The sequence below is a fragment of the Meleagris gallopavo genome, chromosome 6 (genome assembly GCF_905368555.1).
Source record: "Meleagris gallopavo chromosome 6, MGAL_WU_HG_1.1, whole genome shotgun sequence".
Lineage (NCBI taxonomy): Eukaryota > Metazoa > Chordata > Aves > Galliformes > Phasianidae > Meleagris > Meleagris gallopavo.
In genome coordinates, this window is record NC_139409.1 from 3,251,420 (window position 1) to 3,278,027 (window position 26,608).

General features: G+C 42.7%; 1 protein-coding gene across 6 annotated transcripts in view; it reads right to left on the minus strand.

Moving 5' to 3' along the window:
- The window catches only part of ALS2CL (ALS2 C-terminal like), a 42,891-nt gene that overhangs the window by 1,358 nt on the left and 14,925 nt on the right, over positions 1–26,608 (minus strand). For 5 of the 6 annotated variants that reach the window (XM_085226893.1, XM_010712287.4, XM_031553828.2 and 2 more), the window contains exons 2-25: positions 24,689–24,797; positions 23,072–23,264; positions 21,224–21,289; positions 20,612–20,777; positions 20,049–20,177; positions 19,617–19,736; positions 17,792–17,868; positions 17,364–17,430; positions 16,593–16,789; positions 13,521–13,586; positions 12,785–12,883; positions 11,596–11,754; positions 11,186–11,297; positions 9,651–9,728; positions 8,033–8,160; positions 7,097–7,270; positions 6,849–6,942; positions 6,128–6,285; positions 4,523–4,591; positions 3,392–3,565; positions 2,982–3,024; positions 2,492–2,553; positions 1,585–1,734; positions 234–330 (exon numbers count right to left, since the gene is read on the minus strand). In XM_085226893.1, the coding sequence (XP_085083019.1) occupies positions 234–330; positions 1,585–1,734; positions 2,492–2,553; positions 2,982–3,024; positions 3,392–3,565; positions 4,523–4,591; positions 6,128–6,285; positions 6,849–6,942; positions 7,097–7,270; positions 8,033–8,160; positions 9,651–9,728; positions 11,186–11,297; positions 11,596–11,754; positions 12,785–12,883; positions 13,521–13,586; positions 16,593–16,789; positions 17,364–17,430; positions 17,792–17,868; positions 19,617–19,736; positions 20,049–20,177; positions 20,612–20,777; positions 21,224–21,289; positions 23,072–23,264; positions 24,689–24,797 (2,787 nt within the window). Of the gene's footprint in view, positions 1–233; positions 331–1,584; positions 1,735–2,491; positions 2,554–2,981; positions 3,025–3,391; positions 3,566–4,522; positions 4,592–6,127; positions 6,286–6,848; positions 6,943–7,096; positions 7,271–8,032; positions 8,161–9,650; positions 9,729–11,185; positions 11,298–11,595; positions 11,755–12,784; positions 12,884–13,520; positions 13,587–16,592; positions 16,790–17,363; positions 17,431–17,791; positions 17,869–19,616; positions 19,737–20,048; positions 20,178–20,611; positions 20,778–21,223; positions 21,290–23,071; positions 23,265–24,688; positions 24,798–25,189; positions 25,391–26,608 lie in introns of those variants that run through there. The other variant, XM_010712285.4, reaches the window with a different exon arrangement.

A 26,608-nucleotide genomic window follows, 5' to 3' on the forward strand; every position in this document is an offset into this window, starting at 1 on the left:
TTGTCTCTTGCACAGAGTGAAGCTACAGTGCCCCCCAAGGCAAGATAAAAGATTAAGTCTGCATATTATAAATTAATGATAAAAGTACTCTCTTGACTAGAAGGAAAAATAACCTATGCTAGGCATTTAAGCAGCCCTCTAAAATGAGAGTAGAGAGCATCAGCGTTTCTACTATTCAAGAAGGGCTTCCTATAGCAACTTGTAACTATTGCTGTTAAAACTCATTTTCTTACCTCCAATGCTGTTAATAGAAAGTCGTACAATCCTCCTTGATTGGTGGGGTCCATCAAGTCTCTGATCAGATGGATTTCAGCTCCCAGGTGCTGTATTCTGAAAAGAAAAGAAACACCACAACTAGAGCAAATCTCTGGGCACCAGAAGTGTCTGAAATCTGATTATGGAGAGGGAGAGACAGATCTGGAAGTCCATTGCTCATTCCCTGTGCAGCACCTTGATCTTCCAAAAGCTAAGTCCCTGAAATATCCTGGCATAACAGGATCTAAGCAAAGATGCCCAGTCATTAGAAAAATGTCAAGTCCTCCATTTTGTGCACTCAGTCTCTTACTCTCCTCCGTCATCTACAATCAAGAAAGCTGCCTAGCATACAAACCTGGATCATCCTATGGAACTGTAGCAAGAGAGAAAAAAAGCTTCTGGGTTTCAAGATTCAGCTCCAAGTTTAAACATTTCACCCTTTTTTTGGACAACAAGAACATCCAAGTCAGTCAAGGGCTTGGACTCAGACTTGCCAGAATAAAAAAAGTGCAGTTTCATTCTACTGGATGTAAGCAGGTTCCTGCTGTTCCAGTAAAAGCAGCACAGACGCAGCCTCTTTGGCAGAAATGTTATATTTACAGTCATTCCTACATGAGAAAAACCTAATTACTAGATGGTCAGTATTCAAAACCTTCCTAGTCTCCAAACTGAACCACAGTGCCACACTGAGAACAGAAAAGTGAAAATATTTCTCATTGGTTTATGAGGACAGGGAGTAGTAAAACCTTATCTGTTCACCCTCAAAATATAACACCAGCTAACCCATCAGCTTTTCTACAGCTCTTTCAAACCCCTTGAAAAAGAAATTAATAGGACTAACATCTGCAGGAAGGGCAGCAAGGTAAGCAGAGCACATTTCTTGCACATTTGCACTGCAATGGAGGTGATCAGACTTTCTCCTTCTGAAGATCTGTTCTTCCCTCACATCTCTCTCTCAACCCAGTGTGCAGATAATTCCTGTGACGGCCTCAACAGTTGGCCTTCAAAGACTTCATACTCCTATTTTTTGTATAATAACCTTGGATGCCAGTCAAGACTGCATTTCTTATGACAGCCCTGAACCATTCTCTTGGATAAGATATGGACACCCAGGAAATCCCTAACCATCTTATATCATGACCAACACACTACTAGACCACAGCCGTCAGACTGTAGGAAAAAAGAACCCAAATGCATCTCAGCAGAATGCACATTAAAAGACAACCCCCAGTTTTTCATTAATGTTATTTTGCTTGGATGTAGAGAAGCCCTTTCTTGGATTGAGTTAATACACAGCCATGGGACTGAGAAGTGAAAAGCACCACTTACTTAGCTCGTGATACAACATACATCAGTAGGGGCAAGAGGTCATCCATAGGGAGCTTGTAGTCTTTCTCAACCACTCGGGACACAGTGCTCTCTATCTCCTCATATGTCTTCTGGAGGATCAGCAGCTTTTCCCGGGGATCCACTGTGGTGCTATCAGTGCAAAAACAGCTGTGTCAGAGATGTTTTCATACACAGGTCAAGAGATAAAGCAGTAGCACTTAACAACATAAAAAAAAAAAAGACACCAAGCAGTCCTTCACACTGCAACAAAGAATGCAACATCTCAAATGGCTGCACCAAGAAAAGAAATAGGCAAGGTGATACCAGGAGGCATCAACAGGGTCCAGGTGGACCTCGAGTCTTCCCAAGTCATGAGCACCCTAATGCCACCTTTCATTTTACCTGAGGAGTCACTCAAGTAAAACTTTAGGGTGTGGACTGAATCTCTTTGGGCAGGTCTATCAAGAAAACTGCTCTTGCAAGGGAATTATACAGGTAACACATTTATAAGGTTGCCCACATCATCCTGAAAGGTATATGCTGACCTTGCTGCTTTTCCCAGGGAAAGCCAAGTCATCATGGCTTTCATGGCCAGGCTCTACCACAGCTAGAATACACAAGGACATGAGACTTTCCATCTGATGTCACTCTCCACACTTTCCAGAACCATTTTATCTTCATTCCTATGTGTTGCTGCAGCACTATTCCCTACACTGGCCCTCAAGCCACTAAATCAAGCAGAGCTCCTTAAATCAATCTCTGCTTTTCTAACTATAACATCTTGGAACACCATACTGGCAAGATATCCCTCACATAGCACCATCCATGTGCCCAGAGCAAGAGGTTCTATCATGACCTGGAAAATTTCTATGGAAGAAAGAAAGAGAGTGAGAAGTTAGTGACTTACATCAACTTCTGCAAACACTCTGTGGCAGATAGGAAACACTTGTCTTTGATCAGGGACCGCCTCTGCAAAAGAGACAAAGAGTTGTGCCTCTGTCAGAGCATCTCTACAGAAGCCACTCCATGCCTCCTCAGTGCTGGACATATTTAGTGCCCAAAGAGGGCAAAATAAAGCTGTTTTATACAGTGTCACTGCTGAGAATTGGAACTGTAGACATTTAAGTGTGTTCCAACTCAGATGTGTTTGAAAAAGCCACTGAGCAGAACGCTACAAAGCAATCCTATGCAGAATGCATATTCCCACCCAGGACTATTGATTTGCAGTAGTTGTTAATCATAACTAAATCATCACACATCAGCTTGTTATGATTTCTGAGTGCAGGACAGGGCCTTTGTGCTTACTTAAGTGAAGCTCCATCATTGGCTGCCACCAACACGTAGCTCCACATCATCTCCCTAACATGCTGAATTTTGCTTTTAGGGCTACTTCTTACCTGGTTGGTTGTCAAGGTGAGGTCTTTAAGAGGCCAAAGGTGTCTGAAATAAGATTACAGAAATAAAAGGTTTAGAAGGAAGATGCCTATGTCTCAACTCCATTCTCAGTCAGTCTTCATTGTTAATATCTCCCCATTGAAAGCCTTACAGATGCAGTATGTTGAGTTCTCTATTCTCAACCAGATGGCTACAGAAAAAAATAATATCTCAGACTCATTGACCTGAACGGAGGGTTGATTTTACTTACAGATGGAAACCTAGGAAAGACTTCAGTGCCAAAGCTAACAATGGATCAAGAAACTAACACTCTATACATTCGTTCCTTTAGTGCCATCAGAGCTTACCCTGGCTGTTAGCTTCACAGCTGATATCTGTAGGATGCATCCTGAAGTAAAAAAAGGTCACTTACTTCTGTACATCCAGAAACTCTAGCAGCTTGATGTCAGGAAATAGACTTAGGTCCACAATCCCTTGACAGTAGAGGTCATCTTCCCTTTCATGATAGAGCATGTAGAGCATGAAAAGCTCAGGGTAGAAGCAGGGCAAGATCAATGGAAGGACCACACTGTATGCTTTCTGGTCGCTACAGCAGAGAAAAGAAAAGGTGAGTCCTATAGTGAAGTCTATAATCTTGATATGACTAAAAGCTTTGCAGCTACACAGGAGCCAACATACGAAACAACTCCTAAGACTGCAAAATCCACAAAGAGCACTTGTTATTTCTTAAGGAAGAAAGAATAAGTTTCATAGATAAAGCCTTTTTCCAGCTGCTTACCATTCCATCAACCCTTTGAATTCACCCATCCCACACAGGGATGTCTGCAGATTACAGTGAAAAGAAATCCAGACTAAGTTTGGATAGTTACAAAATACACACACACACACACACACACACACACACACCTCTACCCACCCCCAAAAACCCAACACTTCAGTGCCTCCCACATTACTCCTAGCTTCCTATTCCAAGAATGTTGTGTCTTCTGCCTTTTCTGCCACATTTCCTGCACCATGTAATTTCCAAACCTGACTTTTTCCCCATCTGATGTAAGTTATCTTGCAAAGCTGTGTTCCATACACCTCCAAATCCCCACACCTTTATTCTTCTTTGGATGTCAGGAGAAATTTTGGATGTCGGGGAAATTCTTTACAGAGAGAGTGGTGAGGTGCCGGAACAGCTGCCCAGAGAGGTTGTGGATGCCCCATCCCTGGAGGTGTTAAAGCCAGATTGGATGGGGCCCTGGGCAGCCTGATCTAGTATTAAACATGGAGGTTGGTGGCCCTGCATGTGGCAGGGGGGTTGGAGCTTCATGATCCTTGAGGTCCCTTCCAGCCCTGGCCATTCTGTGATTCTACAGAACACAATTAGGATAAGTTGCTCTCCTGCAAATCACTGAAAGCTCTGAGCACATAGAAAAAAGTGTGAGAAGTAGACCTGAGTCAAATGCACAGATGCAATCATATTAGCACTTACTGCATTTTAGAAGATACCTCATAGGTTCAAGCAGCCTAAGGTTAAACAATCCATGGTGACACATACCTTACTTCTCCATCCACACATTTCACAGGCAGTTGACCTTTCTGTTCCAGAGCCAGATGGAGCAAACCCCTATAACGTAAGCAGAACAAAGTTATATTTGTCTGAAGACGTAGTTTGTGCCTGTAGTCACTCTGTTTTCTTCTACATTGGAACCTCTGTTTAATAGAGCTTTACAGAATGATTTCTGGGAGCCATTCTCTATTAGCAGACTAAGTATCACAATTCAAAAGCATTCTCCATCACCAGCAGAAGTTGCCAGAAATGAACAAGTGCTTTAAAATATAACTTCTGTTCAAGGAACGTTTGGATTTTGTGTTGAGGGACATGGGTTAGTGAGTACTATTGGTGATAGGTGGATGGTTGGATTGGATGATCTTGAAGGTCTTTTCCAACCTTGGTGATTCTGTGATTCTGTGAAGACTAGGACAATCACTCCAGAAATCCTAAATAATCTTCATTGAGAACCATCTGTTTGTATTCCCAATTAAGAGAACGAGGTTTTGTGATCAGTCACATTATAAAGTTCTCTAATCCATCTATGAACATTAGAGTATAATCATATTCTACTCTGAAAAAGCAGTTTGGGCTTATCATAATACTTCAAAGCCAAAACTGCCTAATAAAAAAGGACTGGGGAGATATTGCCTGGTTTTGGCCCAGATGCATCACTGCAGAAACCTTAGCCAGATGCACAGCAGAGGAAGCTGGTTCTCTCTCCCATACTACACCTGAAATGTCTTGAGTTGTGAATGAAGCTTTCCAAGGTATGCATTGAGCTCAGAAACTCGTGGAGATTCACATCAACCACTGCTAAGGTCATCAGCCCTGCTGTACTGTTCACAAATGCAGTTTCCCTCTACTACTCCATTTCACAGCACTGACATATAGCAGATGAACTGAGTCAAATCTGACTAGTTCCCATCAGACTGCCCTAGGATAAGTAACTCTTGCTGGCAGCCTTCAAGTACTCAAGGCTACACTGATAACAAAAGAACTTTTATCCATTTTTTTAACGCAATATCTTATCCAAGTGTAGTTAGAAGCAGAGCTAAAAAAATATTCAAGCAACAAACCAGCCCCAGTCATACCTTTGATCCTGTCCTTATATACCCATGGGCACAAGCACATGACTGAACAACCTCCATTTGGAGTTAATACCCACACCAGCCAAACCTCAGTGACATGCTTACATTGCATGTTCTTAACTCCTGTTGAGTTGAGGTGTGTAAAGCTGAAATCATTTTTCACTCAAATATAGAGTATCACTGCTTGCATGCTTCTATACACTTTGCTACCCTTGTTACTTATCTTGTTCATATTTGTGCTTATCTAAATAATTATAATATAAGTGCTCATTAAGCAGCCATATCTCAGTGATATTTAGTCACATTAAAGCCATATCCCTTGGGTTTGTGTTCTGAGCAATGGATGTAATACACTTCCAAGGCCCATAAGAGCTTAGTTGATGCAAGGATCTCTTTATCCAATACTGTTTTGAAGCAAGTCTCCCAAAAAACGTGATGTGAAATAAAACCATCCTGACATAAAGGAATTATCCCTATGACGTACTTCATACACCCCCTGAAAATGTCTCAGACCACTTACTGGTAAAACTCCCATATTTTCTTTGCATAGTACTTGACTTCCTCTTGTGCCATAGTCAGCAAGTGTCTGTTGGCCCCAATCCCAGAGTAAGTTGCCTGAAAAGCTATTGTCAAGGCCTTCAGCAGCTTTCCCAGTGGATGTAGAGAAGATTTCAATGCCTGATGATAGAGAAAAATTAAGTTTTACAAGCCACCAGTAGAGGAGAAATACTGAAAAGCAACCCAGCTTTTCTTTGTCAGCAAAGGAGAACAAGCCTGGAAAGACAGATTATAATTTTGGTCTATTTTAACTGCTAAAAGCCCACTCTCCTTCCATTATCAGAAATAAATATGCTTAGCAGAACTCGCTGCTGTGATGACCTTTGCTGTGATACGCAAAAAAAGGCAAAGGCTTCAAGGTAAGCTTGGCTGAGTGAAAAACAACTAAAAGAATTCACAGAAGTATATCAATCATTTCCAGCAACTGGTTATTTCCTGACACTGTTTGAGAACCAAAAATAAAGCTTTGTCACCACTTCCCTGACCTGTACACCTGCATACAAAACTAATGTCCACGAAGCATGGAAGAAAACCCTCTTCTTCACAAACTTAGATATTCACACACATTTAAGACAAGACTCTTGATGTTGCTGACTGTATTGCTGCTGCTTTCTGTGAGCACATACAAGTTGCTAGGACTTCTGTCCGTATTTAGTGGACAGACAAATCTTTTTAAGCCTTACCTTCTCTAAATAGCTCTGTAGTGATCCTAGTTCATGGTGCTGGACAAGCTCTTCAAGAATATCTTCTGTCTTCCAGGAAACATCCTCAGACCCCCTGAAAATATGGGCAGGTGAGGAAGGAAAACCACGTAAGCCAAATCCCAATTGGTATTGCAGGTAGGACACCAAGGGGATTAATAGAACAAAAGGAATTGTTTTGTCTACACAAATGGATCCTCCGTTGCAATGATGGCATGCAGTACTCGTACCTTTGGCAGAAGAGGTACTCCTGAGATTTCCGGAGCTCCTTGCTTGTTTGTATGTGGAATCCTGTAAAAGACTCCTCCATTTCTTCTTTGCAACCCGAATGGATGAACTCCAGGAACTGGTCATAGATTCCCTTCCACCTCTTCTCTACCGGGAACTCCTTGAGGCCCAGCTGACTGCACAACATGACATGGCAGTAAGCTTTTTTGAGGAAGGGTGCAATCATTTCAGACTTCACTTTTTAAATACGGAAAGTCCTCCAGAATGAGATATCAATGCAAGAACTATGGGAGCAGAGAAGGCCACTAGCGCCTAATTGCTTATTCAGACAAAACAACTTCAGTCTGTTATCCTGGCAATAATTCAGGCTAAGAGAAAATAATTCATGGTGCATGGAACATTGGTAATTTGAAACGTTGTTGATTAATTCATCACAGGATTTCTGCTCCACTCAGGAGTATTCCTAAGGATAGAGAGACTTTGCCACCTCTTCCTTTTGCTACTTTCTTTGCTTTTCTTTCTCTAAAGTATCAAGTAGAAATATTCAGATAGGAGCCCAGAGAGTCAGAAAAGGAGCAGGAGATATATTTTAGCAACTTAGCTTTGTCTGTTGGTGCATGCATGTGCCAATGCATATGCAGAGAAATGTGTGCACGCATGAACAAATCACTTCCCAAACTCTCTCCAGACTGAGGATGGGAGTATCGATGGCCAATGGGAAGACAGGGGCCGAGCATCTGTTTTCTGCTTCCCATGTGACATTGAGATTAATGATAAGTTGTGCTCTCCTCTCCTCCTCCCTTCCCTGTATAAACACAAGATTTCACCCGCTTTTTCAGGCAAGGACTGCCTTCATCCCTGTAGGGAGTGATCGAGGGCTCTTTCAGGTGTTGTCAAAATACAAGCCACAACCCAAGAAATCAGCTGGTTTTGCTCACGCTTTGGTTATTCTCTCATCCAGCTGCTCGTTTGATGTATTCAGGATACCTTGCGTCTGAAGGCCTTGGCCCGATTTATTAGTAAAGGTTCCCTCCAGAATAAAGCCATTGGCAAATGACAGCTTTCCCTGCAAGAGAGAAATATGGGATTACTGTGCCAAGATCTCATTAGCAAGAGGAAACAAGCTGGACTAAGCCCTCATATTCTCTTTTCCACAGAGCCAGCTTCTGAAATGGTGACTAAGAGCAACTTCCAACACTGATGTGTACATTTTTAGCATTCAAAGCAGTAGTATCATTAAGGTAACAATCACTGGAGAAAACACATCCCCGATATTGAGTGACACATGAAGGACTATGGAGGGAGAAGACCACCACAATCACAGAGTCAGATTTTTCTATTATAGATTTTTCTATTATATTTGACAAGAAGAAGCCAGTATCTTTGAGTTATAAAATTTTCTGGCTTGAAAGACATGAACTGAAATTTCTCCTCTATTTTTCCACTGCTTGTTAAAACCACAAGCAAGTTTGGCCTCATAGATAGAGGGAAACATAAGATAGTCACCATAAAAGCTTTCAGAACGTTTGCTGCTACCAAGAAAAACCTTAAATTCTCTGGGGCCAAAATAGGAGAAGGCAGGCAGTAGCTTGATTGAAACTTAAAAGGATTTAATTAAACCAAATTCAAAGTCAAACAATATTGAAACAAATCTATCTTCCAAGGCAAACCTGAAATCCTTACTGCTAATAACAAGAGGTTTTCTATCTTCACGTAATGAGCAGATTTTTCTAAGCCAACCACTCAAACCAAACATTAATTTTGGAGGAAGCTGCATTTAAACACTACAATCAGTCTCTGCAAAATTCACCCCAACGCCTCTAGCTGAAGAAGATTACGACAAATGCTTCCTCCCTTGACAAGTCAGTAAATGATGGGGCTGATTTGCAGTTGTTACCATCACTCATCAGTTGTTAACGTCAGCTCAGTCTGATCTGACCACACACTTCCCGTCAGACTTGCCATACATTCCTGTAACAAGCTGGAGGACTCGTTTTCCCTGCAATAGGGCACTTAGTGAACACTTTGACTAGATATTTCGGTTAAAGATCGACTGAAAAAAAAAATGTTGAACGTGTGAACGCAGCGGCCAAATTGTAAAATCAAACTTCCAAGATCATTCAGCTGTGTTAACACCCTGGTTATGCTAGCAGAACACTGGTACTGTAATTCCATTTTGTTCTCCACACCATTTCCTGTGCTCCTGAACCACTATAAAGGTTAAAACATTTATTCTGAGAGTACAGCATTCTAACAGCAATTGTAAAATGCAGCTAGAAGTCTCCAAAAAACAGCAGTAACAACTGAAGAAAGCAAACACTCAAGTTAAAAACAATACAATGCCCAAATCCCCTGCCCCATGCTGCTTGAAATCTCCCTGCTGCAGCTTCCATTCTGAGAATGAGGGATAACAGAAGAAACAAAGCAAGATATAAGAAAAAACGACACAATAAACTGTTATTTCATCTCAGCCTTCCTATATAGTTGCTTGCTTTCTATGAAACTAATGGATTCCTCAGAGTTCATGCCCCCTCCCTCCAGAAAATATGTGCTCACCTTTCCAACAAATGTTAGGTCTTGTGTGAAGTTTCCTTCATAGACTGAGTCATCTTCCAAGAGCAGAATCCCAGAACCCTTCATTTAAAAGCAAAAGTAGTGAATTCATGGTGCTAATTTCACACTTGCTACAGTTAATCTAGAAATGGCCACTGGCTCAAACTCATTTATGGGCTGCAGATTCTGAGAACCTTTCTGAAAGCCCAAAAAGTCATATGCAACTTTAAAGAGAAAAGCAAGGAGGTGGTCTACAACAGCCCAGTAGGCATCACAGCGTGGAGGAGACATACTGATTAGCCAGATGGTTTTAAATGACTGTACTACTACAATTATTTTCCTAGAGCAAGGAACAAAAGGCAGTTTACTGATCCAGAGTGGTCACCAAGAATTGTGATATGGGTGAACTCATGGTCTTCCCAGTCCCATGACCTTCCAGTGACTCTAACCAGCTGTGTCATTCTTTGTAAGCACGTTAAGAGAAAAGAGGAAGGCGGCTGCCATGTAGGATTAGCTTTGTCCTATGCTGTGCAGTCAGCAGGGCATTAATAAGCTTCTCCTAAGCACTCATAAAATGACTCGGTCCATTGCCTCCCAGCTCCCACGGCTGCTTACAGTAGCATGCATTTCAGGGAAAGAACACAAAGATGCAGAACAGACACAGGATAACTTATGCCAAAGGGGTGAATACTTCTCGCTAGGGCTTGGCCCAAGGTTTGAGCACGGAGGTTTGTGTGTACCCAAACCAGTCAGAAAATGTGGTCGCTTTTAAAGCTGTAATACCTTTTCCACCGGAATGGTTTTCTTGATGGAAAGTGCCCTTTTTGGCAAAAACAAAAGGTTTCCAGGGGAAGCTTCTTGGCCCTACCAATTTTCCACTAGGAAAACTGAAGCGATTGCTCCCCACTCGAAAGCCTTGTGAAGTTAAAGCTGCCTTTGGCAGCTGGTAGTCCAAAAGACAGCTTTAGTTTGGTTCCCCACAGATGGAACTTGAACGGAAAGCCTTTCCAACGGTTTCCATGCTGGGAGGGAAGTTGTTTGCTTTTTTAAGCATGCTTTTTTCATGAGAAGAGATACTTTTATTTCCAAGCTCTCCCATGACAGTTCCTCACACCAACATCTAACTTTCAACAAACTGGAAAGACAACTTAACATAGGTATGCTCACGTTAGCAAGGTAAAGACTTAATAATCTCCAAGTATCATATTTACCAGCATGGCATTTGAAATGTGAGTTCAGTTCTATAATTGTGACCTGATGAACAGCTGAAAGGCTAAACTACAAGTGTTTTAGCATGAACAAAAGGTGACAGCCTCACTTTTTGTTCCTACCTGTACTTCATGAAGGTGATAAGAAACAGAAGGCTTTATCTAGGCTTTGTTCTTCAAAAACAGTATTGTAGTAAAATATCAACACTTAATTTTCCTGCCTTCTGTTTTCCCTCAGAAATTAACTACAAAGTGAAAGCTTAATCTAGTCTTTGATGGAGGGATTCCATGTCACATTACCTAGATAGTCCACTGAAGATGGATACTCACCACCATTTTGTCAGCATGAAATGTCCTCTGATAGCAGACACCTGACTGGGTGACTACAATGCCTTGTCCATGCCTGTGATCATCAAGCCATGTCCCTATGTATCTCTCCCCTCTGAAAAGCAAGAGAAACAAGATGAACTTTTCCCTTGATTCACCACATTTTAGTCAATTTGATGCACCACATACAGAGGCTAGGTTTACCCAATACAGTGCTCCATGAAGAACAAAAGCCAGACTTATTGCACAGTTCCAACTCAGATTCCCCAGCAGTTCAAGCTGTATAGCAGAGGCTGAACACATTCCCCCTTCATCCTCAATTCCCCCTGTCAGAACATGAGGCTTTCCTCATGCCAACAGTTGGGGAATACTGTCAGGCACTTAAAGCCAACTCTGAACCACGCTGCCTTTACCTGTCCTTGTCTTCCCAAACTCCATATCCATTCTTCTTGTCATTTTCCCACTGTCCCGTGTATTTAAATGGATGCTCAGCTGAGAAGTTCTCCAGTATACCAAACCCTTGACGCACATCATCTTTGAAGTAGCCTTTGTAGACCATATCATTCCCATACCTGCAGGGAGCAGAACAGACTAAGACAGTGCATATTTGATAGCCACTATAGGAGTAGGAAGACAAGAAAATGAGTAGATTAGGCTACTCTTCCAGCTAAACACTGCACATATTTGACCAGCAGCTCTGGAGCTTGCAGTGGTTCACCACTAGGAATGCGCATCACCCAATTCAATCACTCCACAGATAGCTTTCAGCATTATCTGAGGACATGCCACTTAGGCCTGCAATTGTCTTGGGAGAGGCTGCTCAGTCCTTGACCTCCTGCCAGCCAGGTTCCAGTGATTACTAATAAATCCAGGGTGGGAGTAGGTCAGACCAAGCAGGAAGCCAGAATTGCCTTCCCCTTCCTACTCCCACCAACCACCCCTTCTCCTGGGATCATCTTCAGAGAAAAAGAGCTTCTCAGAGCTCTAGCCATGCTGGACAATAGATTTTGTTCACTGCTACAGAAAACACTTAAGCTAAGCAGAGCTGTCATATTTAATGATCAATATGCTGTCATGTTTTACACTACACAGTAGCACTGCACCATTCAGTTGGTTTCAAGTTCCTTAGTGGCTTCTACATGTGCTATAAGCTGTGTTTTATTTGTAAATAAGGAATTTTATGTCCTCGTTTATGTCCTCTCTGTAAAGTTTGGTTGAGACAGCACAGTCAGATGAGAGAGAGCGAATGCTGTGCAGGGCTGATTGCACACCATGCACTCTACTCTGCAACAACAGGAGCAAACACCAATGACAATCTCACTTGTAGGACACAGAGGATGTTTTGTTGGGTAGTTACAATGGTATTGGCTTGTGAGGAAGATCTTACTATTCTAATATTCAGGAATCATAGGGCTGATGAAGAAGCCATGCTACCCATCTCCAAAGCAAAAGCAAACCAAGCCAAAACCAAAAGCTGCTGAGCTTTTGGTTTTATCCTGGGTTTTACACTGCAACTAGGCCTTCCATAGAGATGTGAAAACACTTCAGCCATTGTAAGTGGAGTCCCCTTTTCCCCAGAGTCCATCTTTGGCTTTTACTTACTCACAGATTCCATAGCCTCTCATCTTGCCCTCATACCAGTGGCACTTATAGCAATCGTACCGGTCTTCAGATCGGCGAGGGACGAGGCATATTCCAAACCTTCAGGGGAGATATGGCAGAGGTCAGCATGGCAACAAGTGACTCAGTTGTACAGGATCAAGTTTAAAAACTAAGAATCTGCTAACGAGATTTTACATGGCTGGAGCTAGTTTTACCTCTGACACTAAACTAATGAACTGTTTTCTTAACCTCAACTCAATAAATGTGAAGTTTTTATTTTCCTTTTTAAAATATCATCTATTCTGGCACTCTTTTGGAAATAAGATACCTTAAAAGTCCTACTTTCAGAAAATTTTAGGAGAATAATATTTGAATTTTGTAGTATGGTTACTTTCCTTTGAAAAAAAGGAATTTTAGAGAAGTTCTAAAAGATACTTAAAAATTACTTTCCAAGGTATTTTATATGAACTATTTCACTTAGATTTAGAGCTCAAAGCTGACATTCATCCAATCAGATGAAGATATCTCCATCATAACAGGTCCTCTGCACTCTCTCCTTTTCTTTTTGTAGTCACTGGCAATTCACTCACTAAGTTTTAACTCATTAAGTCTATTGCAGGTGTCCAAGAACAGACAAATAAACTGGGCTGTTAGAGTATGTTCCTGTATGTTCCTCGGCCAAGTAAGCAATCAAAGTAGTTGAGTTTTGTTTCTTTTTTTTTTTATTAAGGCTTACCCATGCTCCAAGCCCTCTTTGAAATCTCCAACATGGTTGCGACCATCACGCCATTTCAATGTCCCCCTGCATTATGAAGCAAGTGTTACAGAAGGTTTATCACCAGCATCATTCACAGTTGAACATAAATCATCAAGGCATAACCTAGAGATTGATAAATCAAAACATTTCCTCTGGGGACAGAAGGAGGGAAGTTCTTCATGCACCTTGGACTGTACTGAAAGGTTTTAATACTATAAGGTTTTCATGCCCTAGAATGAGCTGGAAGAATCTTCTTCCAAAATCCCTTATCTCAAAAGCATATTTTAGAGTTGCTGGGTCATTCATTTAGGACAATGTACGTGATCCTTTTGTAATTACAGTGTAGTATGTGATTAGGCCAGCTGAAGTTCCAGCATGGCACATCCCTGTAGGCAAGTCAATGACAGCATGGCCCAGAAATTCACTCTAACAGATGCTATGAAAACAAAAGAGACAAGCACTGGCCTAAAGGGATCATATCTTTTCATCTGTTTTGTGCTGGGGTTGTAGAAATAATTACATGAGATAACAATGCAACAATGAGACTAGAACAGTCAGTGCAATGCGTGCTCAAATTATTGTACAGATAATGAACGTCTGTGAATGAGTTTCCTCCAGCTCCCCGTCTCCCCCTCCACCCACACCCACTCACTGTTTTAAATCTTGCATCAGCCCAGACACAGCTGTCTGCCTACAACCAAAGACAATACAAAATGGTGCAGTACCAAAGCCATGACGCATTGTCTTGACTTTCATCAAGGATGTTGTTCTAAACACCTACACAAGACAGACTTTTTCGGGTATTAGCACACAGCAAAGTGGGCAGATCAATTTACATACATTTAAAATACATCTCCTTTTGCTTTGCTAGGAGCTCAAACCGAACAGAATGCTAACTCCAGCCACGGGGATGGCTCAAGCTATTCTCAGTGGGACTGTCTCCTTCCTCCACTTCAAGGCATCAGAAGTACTGGGACAGAATGGCAAAGAATGCATAAATTATTGCTGGAGAGCCCTGATTTGTACAACCACAGCCTTCTGCTTATGTGTTTTGCCATGCCAGTCTCTCCTTCAGAGGAAGATAAGCCATCAAGGCCAGCTTCGATCTCCTGTAACCCTGTATTAGCAGCAAGTCCCTCGGAGCAGCAATTTCAGCAGTGGGCAGAAAAGCCTAGCAACCAAGCAATTAGTCACTTCTGCCACAGGTTTCTTGGGATACTTTAGTTAAGTCACTCAATCTGAACAGAGATAATCCTTCTTCACAACGCTTCTCCAACCGTAAGACATTAAGAGACAAAGTGCAGGGAAAGTGCATCTCTGTACCTGCACACAGTGGTTTTCTAATCTCCATGGGTAATGCATGTGTTGGGTAAGGTGGAGGTTATGTAAAGGATTGCCTCAGGCTTAGCTCTACTCCAAACACCTATTTAGTGCTGATTTGAAGCAAGGCAGTAGCTGTTCCAGAAAAGCTTTGAGATCAAACTTTTGATTCCAGAAATTCTGATTATTTTCCAGCTCTTTTAAAACAAGTCATTACACTCTTATGGCTTCAACAGAAACAAACTGTGTAAATAAATAAATAAATCTGTGTTTAATTTGGGAAGTATACAACTTCCATAACAATCTGTTTTGGTATCTTCAGCTCTATCCTTCCTCAAAGGGATTTTAGTTGGGACCATTTAACCTTTCTTTCACAAACAGTTCCTTTTTGGCCAAGCTATTTCTTAAACTTGGGCTGGTGTAGTGAGCAGTTCACATGTTCTAATAGATTTTCATACCACAGGGAAAAATTTTTTTGCTTCCTTGCAAGCAACATTTTTATAATTGCCTTTTTTTTTTTTTTTTTTTTTTTTTTTCCTTTCTCTCTCCCCTTTGTCATGACGATAGGATTTTATGCCTTGGGCCTGAAATTATAGTAATAAACATTAGCTCAAGTCTAACTCCTAATTATAAGCACAATCCAGTGCAGTGCCTTCAATGTGATCATTACCACATTAGGGGCAGCCTCTACAATTTACTACATAAATCAGGGTAATTAGCAAGACATCTACTATACAGTAGATCAGATGGTAGGCCTCAAGCTTTAACCAAGCCCTGAAAGCAATTAGGCATGTCTCAACTGTCCTCTGAATTTGTCCTCGACACCAGATTTCTCTGTGGAAGCAAGTGATGCAGGAACCAGAGAAGCCAGCACACCCTGGGAGACCACCAGCCCATATTTTGTGTTCCTGGCAATCAGAATGGGATGGAATATTCCACCCATTCTGTGAAGTCCTCAGCAGAGGAGAGACACGGACCTGCTGAAGTATGTCCAGAGGAAGGCCACAAAAATGATGCAAGGGATGAAACATCTCCCTTATGGGAACAAGAATCATAGAATCATAAAGTCACGATGTTGGAAAGGACCTACAAGATCATCTAGTCCAACCGTCCCCCCATTACCATTGCTACCACAAAAGCTGAGAGAGCTGGGGCTATTCAGTCTGGAGAAGGCTCTGGCAGACCTGTTAGCAGCTTTTCAGTATCTAAAGGAGGGATATAAGAAAGAAGGGGACAGACTATTTCTCATTCTTGGAGACATTTAAGGTCAGGCTGGAACAGGCTCTAAGCAACCTGATGGAGCTGTAGATGGCCCTGCTGATAGCAGGGGAGTATGACTAGATGTTCTGTAATGATGATTGTCCCTTCCAATTCAAACAATTCTATGATTCCACGATCTATACATCCATCTGTGCATCCACTGGATCAGAGCATCAGTGTTGCATCATGACATCAGCCCAGAAGCTGACTGCATCCTGGGCCATATCAAAAGAAGAGTGACCAGCAGAGTGAGGGAGGTGACTGTCTTCCCCTACTTTGCCCTCGTGAGGCCCCATCTGGAGCACTCAAGGCCAGGTTGGATGGGGCCGTGGGCAGCTGGAGCTAGTGAGTCATTGGAACTAGATGATCCTTAAGGTCCCTTCTAACCTAAGCCATTCTATGATTAGGCCATCTTTGCATAGCCATACTTGCATGTTCTTGCCCAGGAAGGGGGCAAAAAGAGATTCTTACTTGCCATGAGGCTTTCCCCAGTGCCATTCACCCTCATAGGATGCGCTTTTGAACTTGCTCTCCAGCCTGAAGACGTAGGTGAAGAAGCGGTAGGATGAGGGCTCGGTGCCTTCTCCAGTTTTACCCCACAGGGGGAAATCTCGCTTCCCATTCAAAGCCTGTCGGATGGCTTGGTTCAGCTTCCACTGCCAAACAGCCTAGGAACAGAGGAAGAGGAGTGCTGAAGTGAAGAAAACAAAATGGCTCCCAACAGCAAGACATAGAGAAAATTCTGGTTTGGAAGAACCTCACAAACATCACCAAGTCCAGCTCCTGGCTACATGTGGTACCACCCAAAACCAAATCCTATGTCTGAGAGTGGTGTCCCAATGCTCCGTGAGCTCCAGCAGCTCGGGGTCGTGCCCACTGCCCTGGGGAATTGTGCCATGCAGAGGGAGCAGTCCCTTCCCTCACCCAGCAGTGCTTTAATTAATGAAGAAAAAAGAAAAAAAGGCCACAAAAATCACAGATAAAAGGTTTCAGCTACATTTAAGCAGCTGTAAGGTCCAATAATCTGTCTTCTGATTAAGAATTATGCTGCTTAATGGTATGGAATCACAGAGTGGTTTGGCTTGGAAGGGACCTCAAAGATCATCGGTATGTCAGCTTCCACTTGGTAGGCAATGTTCTGATCCCACTGCAGAGGAGACATCCTCTCTATGCAGTTTCCCTATTTCAGAACTTGGTACATTGTATCTTAGGTGGAACAAAAAGGCCCTGACCACTGCTAACCTTCATCTGTGGGTCTTTGGCAGTGAGAACAAACGTTTCTTCTGGGGTTATAATGCGGAGTCCATACCTGTGAAGCAAAAGACATTTTGAGGACTATGAAAAACTTCAGTCAAACAGAAGCTCATTTCTCTTCAGAAGCTAATGCTGTTTTTGCAGCCAATTCTTTTTTCTGAAGAGGTAATCAACTAGTAATGAGTAAACTCATCTTTGTTCTCTATAATTTTATTACTAATTTATTTCAATATATCAGCAAATACCAGCAGTCGAAGTCCAAGCTACTGCAATCCCATTTAAGAAGCACTGCAGTTGCCTGTAGCCCCAGAGGAACCCCACGAGGTGGAAAGAACCATCCTCTCAGTCCCCCAATCAAGTAATTAAGTTGAAAACTTTCCCCACACACATCTCCCAGAGGAGAATTTCCCACTTACGGTCCCAGAGCTGATTTCTCCCTGCAGGCTTCATCTACCCATACAAGCTTCAGATCAAAGCTCTGAAAGCTGTTTCCCTGGAACAAAAGGGAGAAGACATTATGTTGATATAAACATTACACTTCACCCTTGCCATGTCAATCCACTGAACAGCAGGGCAAGATTGGCAGCACAGTAAATACCCTCTTTTATAGTCCATGTATCTATCTGACATTACAGTGACAAACTTCAGAGACTGAAAAAAAAAATTATAGGAGAAGGAAGAAAGTTATTAGCGTATCACTTACAAGTGGTGGTCCACAAGGCCATGGCTACCATTAGCAGTAACAGACCCTCTGTTCCAAGGCACCTTCTTCGATGGTACTTATTTGTACAAGAGTTTCTTCCCTATTATATGACAGCATTCCCATCTCTGCCACACAGCCCTCTCTAGTTTCACTTATGATCTATGTAGTATGTAGATACCAGATGATACAGCCACAAACAGTCTATGATGACATTTGTGGAGTCGCTGTTTTAACTGGGAAAACACCAAGCTGAAGAAACAGCTGAAATATTAGGTGAAGACCATGTTTAATATTACATCTCCCTTCAATGTCTAAAGTCCAGGTGCTTACATTATTCAGCTGCATTCTGCAAGGATGTAGTTGAACAGGGTTGGGTATCGGCATCATAGAGTTGTCATGAATTAAATACTAATGTATCTACCAGATTGGGATATAAAAGAAGGTTCAGACTCCCAGCACCAGAGACATCATCTGCAGTCCCCAGCTAGCAGACCAAGACAACCAGTTCAATCCCAGTTCAGTTATGTCTCCACATGCCTCAGTAACAGTCATAGCAGCAGATGAGACATAGAGGGAGGGAACCGTTGACTGAAGAGAGATGTCTACAATGCAGATATCTCTGTGTTGGATGGTTACCCTCAGCTCTCATCCTGGTTAATGGCATTGAGGGCATGATTCAACTCATCCTAATTTTGGCATCTAAAACAGGTCAGATGAACCACACCCAGAGAACATGTGTTTCTCTCCCTTGACTACAAAGGGAGCCTGGGGAAGAATTTGCTCAGTCCCAAGAAATCTACAACATAAAGATGAATAAGGTATTTGCCATCTCATTTCCTCAGGTCTAGACCCTGACAACCAAGTTGTGTGGGTCTGCTCAGCATTATCACAGGGATTCATGAGTGAAGGAGCCCAAAAGACATACCAGATCACATGGAAGTTGTGTTTTGACACCTGAGGCATTGGCACATTACTAAAGAGTGAGCAGAGAGAGGTGCATATGGAGAGCCAAGCTAGATTACAGATACCATCAGTCAGAGCAAGCAAAGCTGGACTTAACAGCTTTGAACAAATACTATGTGTTCATCCAAGACACTCCCTGTCTGCTTCACACCCTGAGATAGCCCCAAGAACAACTACAGCTCCTACTCCCATGCCACTAGCAGAGTGGACCATGAAATATTGTATTTAGTCCTATGTGCAAGTGTTAACAGCGCAAGATTTTTGATTCATCAAGACCTCTCTGAATGAGCAAGAACAAAAATGAACAGATTCATACATAGGCGTGGGCTTGGGTTACCACCTGTGTTAGCTGGGTAGTACACATTAACTAGGGAAAAAGATACGCAAATCCTCTTCTATTCCTATTCTGCTAGGCTTTCTTTTTTTACTATCTAGCGCAAACCACAGGTGCATGGATCTGAGACTGTTTTGAGAACAGCAAGTTCTGCTGCAATTTCAGTATTTCAGGAATGTAAATTTCAGTATCATTCATCCGTGCTGTTCTTCCAATCTTCCTTCAAGGTTGGAAAATTCACCTGAATTAGTACAAGGACATCATCAAAAAGCAGGATGCGGTCTGATCGATTTGTACTGGCAGAGATGGGAAGATTTTTGCTATCTTCCAACAGCCTTCTTTCAGGAACACACAGCATGTCCTGCAAAACATCCACAAAAATCAAGGTTGTAGACCAAAAGCATCAGGAAACGATTTGCAAGAGGACATGCAAATCAAGCCAACAGCTTTTGCAGACGCCAGCTGATAGTAGGTAGAACAAGACACAGGGCTCAACTGCCACAGAGCTAGTGACCATACGGTTTCTTCAAGGCTTCCATGCTGTCCTGCTCCGCTGGCTTCCAAACAAAGCCTCAAACACATGATTTATATCAAATTTTCTCCATGGAAAAACACAAGTGTAAGAATGCTGAGGGAGAACCCCATCAAGTCACACTAGGCATCTGCAACTCACCGTGAATTTGTAGCCCAAGGATTTCCATAAGGTCTTGGTAAAACAAGCTTCATCCAGGACTTGGCTAATGAAGGACTTCAGCTTCACATATTCCTTGATAGCGCTATTAACAATGTCCTTTTCAGAGCTCTGATAAAGAAAGACAGGCTTGACTGATGCTTCAGGTGTGGGCAAAAAGGATATCTACTCTCTAGGCTATAGCTACAGAAAAAACCTCTGCAGCTCTGAATTCAAAGGATTAATGAAAGTTAATCCTCCAAACCCACTTGCAAGGAAAGCCTCCCAAATCCAACATTATCCCTGCCACTAGCAAACGTGTGAGATCTAAGGCCACTTAGCAGCTCTTCCCTATGATAAGCAGCTTGAACTACGCTGGAGGGCTCACTGCTCATCGCTTTGAGACCTTCAGGTGGACTCTGCCCCACCAGTGCTTGTTAACACCACTGGAAATCATCTTCCTCTCAGCCTCCTTTGGTTTCTCTTCCACCACCACAAAAGCCCCATGACCTCTACATGAATTTTTAACATAAGCCAGCAAAGTAACATCACATAAAGCTTCCCACCTCTTTGAGAACCTCATTCAGCTTGTTAAGGAGCAGTATGTACTGCTCGACGTGGTCGCGGATAGGTTTGTGAAGGACGGTGTACAAGGCCAATGACATGGAGGTCTCAGAGGTGAAGTCTGTGAGGAACTGTTTCAGCACTGTCTTATGGTGCTTCCAGGCTTCGCTGCATGGTGACATATTAAGAGAAAAGTTCATTAACTAACTGTTCTGCAAATTGTTGCTACCTCGTTTTCCAAACCTTATTTGCTCTGCCTCCGGCTCTGCTGTTCTTTGCAAATAGGAACTGCATGCACAGATGTACAGAACATGGCATAACTTTCATGATGGTTTGCACTCTCAGTGACTCAAATGAAGCAATTGTAAATCCTCTCATGCCCATCACTCATCCTTTCAGTTCCTATTTTCCATGAGACTCTGACAATGTCTGGAGCAAGCAGTGGAAATTCCCTGCCAGATTCCCACAGAATCCTTCCTCGGGTCCCTCTCCTTACGTGTATTCCCAAATTTACTGAATTCCACTGCCCAAAATCTTTGAGCTATGCATAGCTGCAGAGAGACACAGGGATATCTGCAGACTGTTCCTAAATAAGAGTTTTTGAGCCCACTGACCTTTTGCTCTTTGTGGCATGTTCGAAGCCATGGACTACGACATAGTTGGCAAAAGTGACAAAATACCTGTTAGCAAAGGAAAACACAGAGTTAGAGGTAAACATTAGCAATGAGGTTTAAGTGACAGAAAGAAGCTTGCCTGGAAATCCAATATCAGATCCACCTTTCCGAGGCAGATAGAGAGACACTGCTTTGTACCTCTCACACTGACTCACCCCCCTTTGTCCCCCTTGTCAGCTCCTTGGTGTAACTCCTTCACTGACTCTGCACTAGCATTGTTTTAGGAAGTTTAAGTCTTGGCTTTTAGCATCAGCAGAAGTGAAGTTGTGCAACAGCCCTAGAGAAGAAATCTACAAAGGCTAAGCTTGGGATATCAGCTTCAGATGTATGAGCTTTTTCTCCTTGAATTAAAAACACGTGATTTACTGATGGTAAATTTAAGTAGAAGTGTCCACGTCCATGTATTTCATCTCTCACTAGAGGGAGATCAAGCTGTACTTTTAATTAGCAAACACCAACTTTTCTTCCAGTAGTGATTTCAAACAAGTCAAGTATTCCGTCCAGATTTAATTATCATTTGTTAAATTTTCAGAATTGTTTATTTACTGCTGATTTTCAGGCCCTTAGGTAGAGCTTTCGCTTACTCCTATACCACTCCAAAAAGGAGAGACATCATAGGATTAAGGCTGTGCAGAGTGAGTCAGCAGAGCTGGGCAGGAATCAGCACCAAAAAACAGGTTTAATTGCAAAATGAGAGGAAAAGAAATCTTCAGATGAGTTCCTCCTTGGTGTCAGCTGAAATCTCAGCACAAGTTTTCATCTCCTACGTGCCTTTTTAAGACAGACCAATTTTAATTCACTGAATCCGTTTCCAAGTGAACTTACACTGCTTCAAATCCCATTCATATAAAGGCAAAGTTTATTGCACATAGCTTTCCAAAATGATGCTGTCCAAGTAAAAACAAATCAAAAAGTAGCCCTTCCTCCTCCCTCCATCCAAGTACAAAATATCCAAAACAAAACCAAGACTTGAAGAACCACTATCTTCTCTCACTATCTTAAGGAGGGAAGATTTAGGTTAGGTATCAGGAGGAAGTGGTGAGGTGCTGCAGCAGACTGCCCAGAGAGGCTGTGAATGCTCTGTCCCTGGAGGTGTTCAAGGCCAGGTTGGATGGGGCCCAGTGCAGCCTGGTCTATTATTAATTGTGGAGGTTGGCAGCCCTGTCTGTGGCAGGGGGATTGGATCTTGATGATTCTTGGGGTCCCTTCCAACCCAAGCCATTCTGTGATTTGATTCTGTCTCCTGTGCAGGTGCCAATCTGCCTAGATGGCACAGCCCATCAAGCAAGAGCTTGGCCATATCTGTGATGAATGAAAGACTGAAGATGTTCTGATCTTTACGTCACCTCTAGTGCCCATAACTCATTTTTCATGGTATGACATCAACATACAGGTTACACACATTCTAGTGATACTGGCAAACTTTTTGCATTGCAGATAAACAGAGAGCATTGATGATAATTGATGTAATTGATTATAGAAGCAACTATGAGACAGTACATTACTCATTGTGCTCTCACTGCTACATCCACCATTTTCTATCATACCCCTTGCTGATAGGAAATAAACATGGCAAAAAATGGCAATATGAACTCTGTCTGATGACATCTTCCCCTCCTCATCCCCATGAGATGGTATACACAGATACTGAATGCAATCCCTACTGTACCCTTATAACAGAACTCAAACAAATAGGACTGAAGATACTAAGTGCACCCCTTTTGTACCAGCCTACCATGGTTGGCAGAGTTGGTTGATGAATTTGGTACCTTATTCTTCTGTACTTACCGGATGTACAAGCTTAGGAACAGGTCTCCTTTCCAGACAATGTAAATATCCTGAATGCAGAACGACTCAGAAGTGCTGCATTTTTCCTTCACTATCCGGTAGTTCTCTTCTGTGAGGTTCCAGAGAGCTTGAAATTGATCGTTCAGGAGCAGAAAGAGCTTAAAGTTCTCCTTTCCTTTCTGGTCACTAGGCTCTTTGGGAGAGAAACAGGGAAGAAAAGACTATCAGAAAGCCTTGAATCCAGGAAATCTTGTGGAAGACACTGCCTTTATCTTGTACTCAGGTCAATTTATCAATGTAAAGCACATACAGTATTACAGGAAAGTAATTACAGGGAGGAAGGAGGTGATAATTATTTAGGGTTTGGTTTCTACGAGTAATTGCACGAAGTATCCATCCGAAGGCCTTCTCCATTCCATGCTCACGGGGAGTGTGGTCACAGCAGCCTGCAAGGCTCAGACTCAGCTCAGACTCAAGCACTAGAGGAAAATTTGGGGAGGTTTTGCTCCTGGACCAAAGGATTAATCCCAGTCTCCTTGGAGGTTAAACCCAGAAGGAAATACAGCATAAGATGGAAACAGGTTTCTGGCCTAATCCAGTCTCACCACTTTTGGCCAGGTGAGCTTGTGAATATTTATGAGGTTGTTACTTAAGTGCAGCTGCTCTGATTTACTGCCAGCTTAGAACGTGCACCCATCCACAAGTTCACCTTCAAAGCCAGGTGTGAAGATGGACCAAGAAAGGAGAGGCAGAACAAGCACAATTTAGGGGTCATACCTATGTGACAAGCAGTACTATGCTGGAAAGCAGTTTTGGAGATTGCATTACATCTGGATTACAATCGTAGGGATTGGAAGGGACTTCTGTTGAGCACCTAATCCAATCCTGCTAAAGCAGGTTCCCTAGAGTGCATGTTCAAGAAAGGGTCTAAGTGGGTTTTGAGTATCTTCAGAGAAGGAGATTTCATCACTCTCTGGGCAGCTAGTTACAGTGCTCTGTCACTCTCACAGTAAAGAAGTTATTTCTTGTGTTCATACGGAACTTCCTATATTCTAGTTTCTGCCCACTACTCCCTGTTCTGTCACTGATTATCACTGAAAAGAGCCTGATTCCATCCTCTTAACACCTACCCTTTAGATACTGATGAGCTTTTCTCCTTTTAGCCTTCTTTTCTCCAGACTAAACAGCCCCAGGACTCTCAGCCTTTCTTTATAAGAAATATATTCCAGATCCTCAGTCATCTTTGTGGTCCTCCATTGGGCTCCCTCCAGCAGTTCTGTCTGTCTTGAACTGTGGAGCCCAGAACTGAACACAGTACTGCAGACGTGGCCTCACTGGAGCGGAGTAGAAGGGGAGGAGAACCTCCTTTGACCTGTTGTCCACACTTTTAATCCACCCCACCTAAAAAACTTCTAAAACCGACATGAATCACTTGCATGAAAAGTTGTAGGCATCCTTAAGAACAGTCTTAAATAGAATAACTCTATTTGTCACTTACTCTATCAGATCAGCCCCCAGTGAGTTCTCAGTTGCTATGTTTTCAGGGCAGTTCCCTTCATGTACGTACCAGTTAATCAAAGCAAGAGCTAGAGACAAAGAATATCTTCTCTGACCTACCTGACTGCAGCAGAGGCTTGAAGATGAGAGCATCCATCCGTGCCAGGCATGCTGAAAAGTTTTCTTCCACTTGGAGCAAAGATGAGGTAGCTTCAGCTGCACACATGTCCTGGGTATGACACAGAAGGCACACATCAGCTCCCTGCATGACTATCCATCTACCCATGGCTGCAGTGCTCATCTCAAACATTCAGCCTTTCCCACTCCTGACAGCTGGCAGAGGTATTAACTGTCCTCAAAAGGCATTTCAAAGCAGTAGAACAGAAACCCAGTAGCTCAAGACGAGGTGATGTCATAGACCACTGAGGTTGCAGCCCACTCTCCTGCTGCCCCAGCTGGACATCATCTCACATAGATCATGATCTTCTCTATGTGCAGGGATGACCTCAAGCTTCTTGAAGCACGTTCATCCCACTTGGTGCCAGATCCTGTCTCTCAGAGAGAAATCCCCGTAGGACAAGGCACAAAAGATAAAGCAGAGCATCTCTCCCCATCTCTCACCAGTTTTCTACCCTTGTGCCACACTCTGCGCCTTTTGGCATTGTAAGCAATCGTATCGAGCTGCAGAGCCTTGCCAGCCATTGCAAAGTGTCCAGGCCTCTGAGGGAGCAGAGCTCTGGCGTTGCTCCTTCCTCAATAAGACCTGTTGTTAAATGTCACAACTCCTGTGTCACGCAAAGGACGGCTTCCCTAAAGTGGAAGTGGGCAGAACTTACAGAGACAAAATATGAAATTTAAAAAATAAATAAATAAAAACAACTACGTGAGCACACTCTGGTAGCTTCCTCCTTCCCAGCCTTGTGACCCAAAAGAAATCTATCAGAGGAAGTGAGTGTGAGTCGACTAATAGCATGTCATGAGGGACTAATGGGGGGAAAGCCGTGGTGATGAAAATAATATGGATGGAGACAGATGAAACACACTAGCTTTGAAGCTATTTACACTTAATGGGAAGAATTATCTTGAACACCTAACCACGGAATATAAAAAGATCCCCTCAGTCACTAGGTTAGGTGGGACTGTCTCATTTTTGAGACTCATTTGGAGGCTGGACTCATTGCTAACTAAGAGTTCGAGTACCCCAGACTTTCCAAAGCCTGCTTAGGAGCTCCATTTCTATGTCAATCTGGGACTTGGATTGAAATGGCATCACAGAATAAGGGACACTTTGCAGTTTGGATGGTTAACAGGTCTGGTTTCAAGTGGTTGCTCAGGTCCAAACACAACTAACTGCAAAGATGAATGACTATTTTCTCCTTAGTAACCACTACCTCTTAAATTACATTTTCTGAAAAAAATTGGAAACGTTAAAAAGATTCCATAATCTTATTAGATTGCAAGTGTTCATACATCAAGCTCTGCATGACCACAAGGCTATTTTTTGCAGTAACACTGCTGACTTGTCCCAGAGGAAAGCTCTATGCATGCAAACAGGTCAAAAGCCGGAATCCAGCCTCCTCCTGGCCACTCCCATAGAGAGCAACAGAGCCAGGAACAAAGCAAAACAACAGCCAGCCCTCACCCAAGAGCACCATGAGGACAAGGCAGACATATTTTCTTTCCCCACCCCTGTCTTGTAGGGACAAAGATAAAGTTGCTTCACATAAGTACTGGAGAGTATTTAAGCTTGAACACATTTTCAAGCTTGATTAATCAGAGGATAAAATCAGGCTAATTATGTGAAAGCATTTCATTTCCAAATGCTTCAACAGAACAGCAGCAAGCAGTCAGTGGGGTAGCATTAGAATCCTTGAACAAGTCTGCTAGGACCGGGGCATTTTCCCCATCTGGTCTTTCTTCTGGCCTTAAGTTGCACTAGGGAAGATTCAAGTTGGACATAAGGAAAACTTTCCAAAATAGTGGTGATGCAGTGGCACAGGCTGCCCAGGGAGGTGGTGGGGTCACCATCCCTGGAGGTGT